General features: G+C 61.6%; 1 protein-coding gene across 1 annotated transcript; it reads right to left on the bottom strand.

The window, feature by feature from the left end:
- Window positions 1-346: 346 nt before the first annotated feature.
- On the bottom strand, window positions 347-2,769 carry GPR152 (G protein-coupled receptor 152). Its single transcript, XM_010837701.1, has one exon. The coding sequence runs from the start codon at window positions 1,766-1,768 to the stop codon at window positions 347-349; it is 1,422 nt and encodes a 473-aa protein (XP_010836003.1). The 5' UTR covers window positions 1,769-2,769.
- Window positions 2,770-3,213: the final 444 nt, after the last annotated feature.

Raw genomic sequence — 3,213 nt, 5'->3', positions numbered from 1 at the left:
ACCGAGGCTAAGGAGAAGGCTGTCCGTGGGGTCTGGGGGGCATCGGAGAGCCGAACCCACAGGACACCATCACCTGTGGTAGCTTGGGAGGCGGTGCTGGGCCACTGTGTGGGGGCCAAGTCTGCAAGAGCTTGCTGGGACCAGGGATGTGACATTCAACAAACTACGGGATTTTGGCTGCTTCATGTTCATGTCTCCCAAGCCCCATCTGCCAGGCCCAAGGGACTCGGTAGGGGTTTTCCACGCGAACTTCCCCCGCGGTACCCGTCCTCCTCTCTGACGGGCTGGTTCCTCCGTCTCCCCCGGCTTTTCTGCTGTCCTGGCAGGCCTGGACTTTCCCGAGCCCTCACGTGGGGCCTGCGCCTGGGGCCTCTTCTCGGGGAGCGCCGCTGGGGCCTTCTCCCTCAGAGGCAGCAGGCGTGGCTGGGTTCATGGGGGCCTCTAGGGTGGAATCCATGGCTGGGGTAGAGGAAGCTTCCTCACAGGCACTGGGGGCTGAGCTGGTAGTGGGCCCGGGGGGCTGGGCCTTGGGGCTTGCCTGTGACTGGGCCCCAGAATCCGGCTGGGGTGGGCCCTCGTCGTCCTCCTGTGGCTGGGCCGCGGGGTTCGCCTGTTGCTTGGCCTCGGGGTTTACTTGTGGCTGGGCCATGGGGTTCACCTGTGGCTCGGCCTCAGCCACTGGCCCTGGTACCGTCTGATCCCCAGAGTCCACCTGGGTCTGTGGGTCAGCTGGCATGAAGCTGCCCGGCCTCTCCTCACAGAGAGCGGCTGCAAAGGAGGCGAGCATGGTGCGCAGCAGGGCCCGGAGGTCGGTGCTGGCCAGGAGGCAGAGGAAGGGACTGAGACAGCTGTTGAGCAGGATCAGGTAGTCAGAGTAGACCAGGGCCTCCCAGAGCAGGTAGCCGGGGTAGAAGTCCCACAGGAAGGCCAGGTACAGCAGCTGCGCCAGCTGGTAGGGCAGCCGCAGGACCACGTAGGCTGACAGAATGGTCTTGGCCACACGGGCGAAGCCTCGGCAGGCCGGGGCCCCAGGCTGGTGGCGGCAGGGCCGGCAGGCAGCAGCCTGGGTGAGCACGTGGCAGATGACCAGCACGAGGAAAGGAAGGAAGCCCCCCAGGATCTCCAGCATCCGCAGCGGCAGCTCCTCGCTGTCCCAGAAGTCCAGGCAGATGACCAGGTCATACCACCAGACGGCGGCCTCGGGGAAGACCAGCCGGGGCACACTGAAGAGGGTGGCCAGCACCCAGACCCCGGCACAGACCCAGAGGGGCAGGCGGGCTGGGCGGCGCCCAGGGTACCAGCGAGGGCACAGCGCCAGCAGGCAGCGGTCCAGGCTGAGGGTGGCCAGCAGGAAGAGGCCAGAGGAATAGGACACCCCCCAGAGGAAATAGTAGAAGCGGCAGGCGGCCGTCCCCAGTGGCCAGTGCCCGCCATGCTGGATCTCCATGATCTGGAAGGCTGCTGCTGCCAGGAACAGGAAGTCAGAGAGAGCCAGGCTGAGCAGAAGCAGAGCGAGCCGCGTGCCTGCACCCTGCCGGGCCTGCGAGCCAGCCAGCCACGCCATGAGCCCGTTGGCTGGCAGCCCCAGGAGCAGCAGGGCCACCAGGAAGACCGTGTCCCAGCCACCCTGTGGGTAGTCCTCATCGTCGAGCTCTGTGCGGGGCCAGCGGCCAGGGGCGCCCAGGCTGGCTTCCATAGCAGTGTCTATCTGGGGTCCCCAGTGTCTTACTGGACATGGAGTGGGCACCTGGTGAATCAATGAAGGCATGAATGACTGAAAAGGAGAGAGAGGAAGCTGAGCATCTCTGTGAAAGTCGCTGTCCCTCTCTGGGCCATCATCATCACCTTTGGGGTGGTTAACCTTTGCCAGGGACTTTAAAGAGATTACCTTACCTAGTCTTCCTGCAATCCATCCTACAGGTAAGCAGAGAAAGGTGCAGAGGAAGGTGACTTATGCACGGTTTGAGACAGGAATGTGGGCACCAGGACTCTAATTATTTTGCTGCCCAGAATCCCGCTGCATCCACGCAGACCAAACCAGAGGCTTTCAAATTCATTTCAATAAGATACTATAGCAGAACTTCTATGTGAGCTAAAAGGGTGTGTTAAAGGAGGGAGAGCACCCTTAGAACTCCAGGGAACACAGTTTAAAAACCACTTGGGAAATCCCTAGTGGTCCACTGATTAGGACCTGGCCTTTCCCTGCTGTGGGCTTGGGTTCAGTCCCTGGTGGGGGGACTGAGATCCCTCAAGCTGCATGGTGCGGCCAAAACAAAACAACCCCAAATGGTCAAAGCATTGCAGGCTCCCTTTTTGTCCGTATCCTGGTTTCAAGATTTTGAGATTCAGACTTCCTTGGTGGTCCAATGGTTAAAGATCTACGCTTTCATCGCAGGGGACAGGGGTTCAGTACCTGGTAGGGAGACTAGGATTCTGCAAGCCACGTGGTGCAGCCAAAACAAACAAACAGAAAGATTCCAAAGGGAAAGGCTTAGGGTCCCCTGGGCTCAAGAGTGGACAGGGAGTCTGGGGGGGGCTCCCTTGTCCCCCCGGGGTTACTCATTAGAAAAGGGGGTAAGGGGCTCAGCAGCGTGATGAGGATGAGGGGGGCTGAGTCCCAAGAAGCCTGCTGCCCTCACCCTACCTCCTTAGTGGGGGGAGAGAGGCTCCCTCTGAGGTGGAAAAACCAGATGTCCCGGAAAGCCTGGGTCCCGCCTGTGGCTCATAGCTCAAGCCATTTGACCTTTAGCCTGTGGTCTCCCCACCCCCAGGGCCCTTACTCAGGCAGACCCCACTCTGCAAGCTCCAGTCCTTACTGGATCAGAGCCCAGGGCACCCACTGAGGCTCCAACTGGCGAGGCCTGGCTTACCTGTGAGGTGCAGGCCGCTGGCTGGAAGGAGCAGGGGTGTCTGCCTGCTCAGAGGTCCAGTCGTCCACACGGGGCCTGCTGCATGGTGCCCGGCGGCACTCAGGCTGCTGGCATGAAACCCAAGCTAAGAGGACATCAATCTTTCATGGGGCTGCTCGCTGGGGAAACCCTAACCCCAGCCCAGTGGGGCCAAGTGACCAGCCAGGCCCCCCTATCCTTGACAGGGCCAGATGGCCGAAACCCCTCGGCCTGGGCCCCCCCAGCTCAGAGCAGGCTCTGGGTCCCCCAGGGTGCGCCTCCTCTGATGTCACCCCCGTGACCCTCAATCACCCGGGATTCCAAG

This window comes from Bison bison, unplaced genomic scaffold (assembly GCF_000754665.1).
Source record: "Bison bison bison isolate TAMUID 2011002044 unplaced genomic scaffold, Bison_UMD1.0 scf7180017864080, whole genome shotgun sequence".
NCBI classification, from domain to species: domain Eukaryota; kingdom Metazoa; phylum Chordata; class Mammalia; order Artiodactyla; family Bovidae; genus Bison; species Bison bison.
The sequence above is the reverse complement of the archived record's forward strand: the minus strand, read 5'-3'. Positions and strand labels throughout refer to the sequence as shown.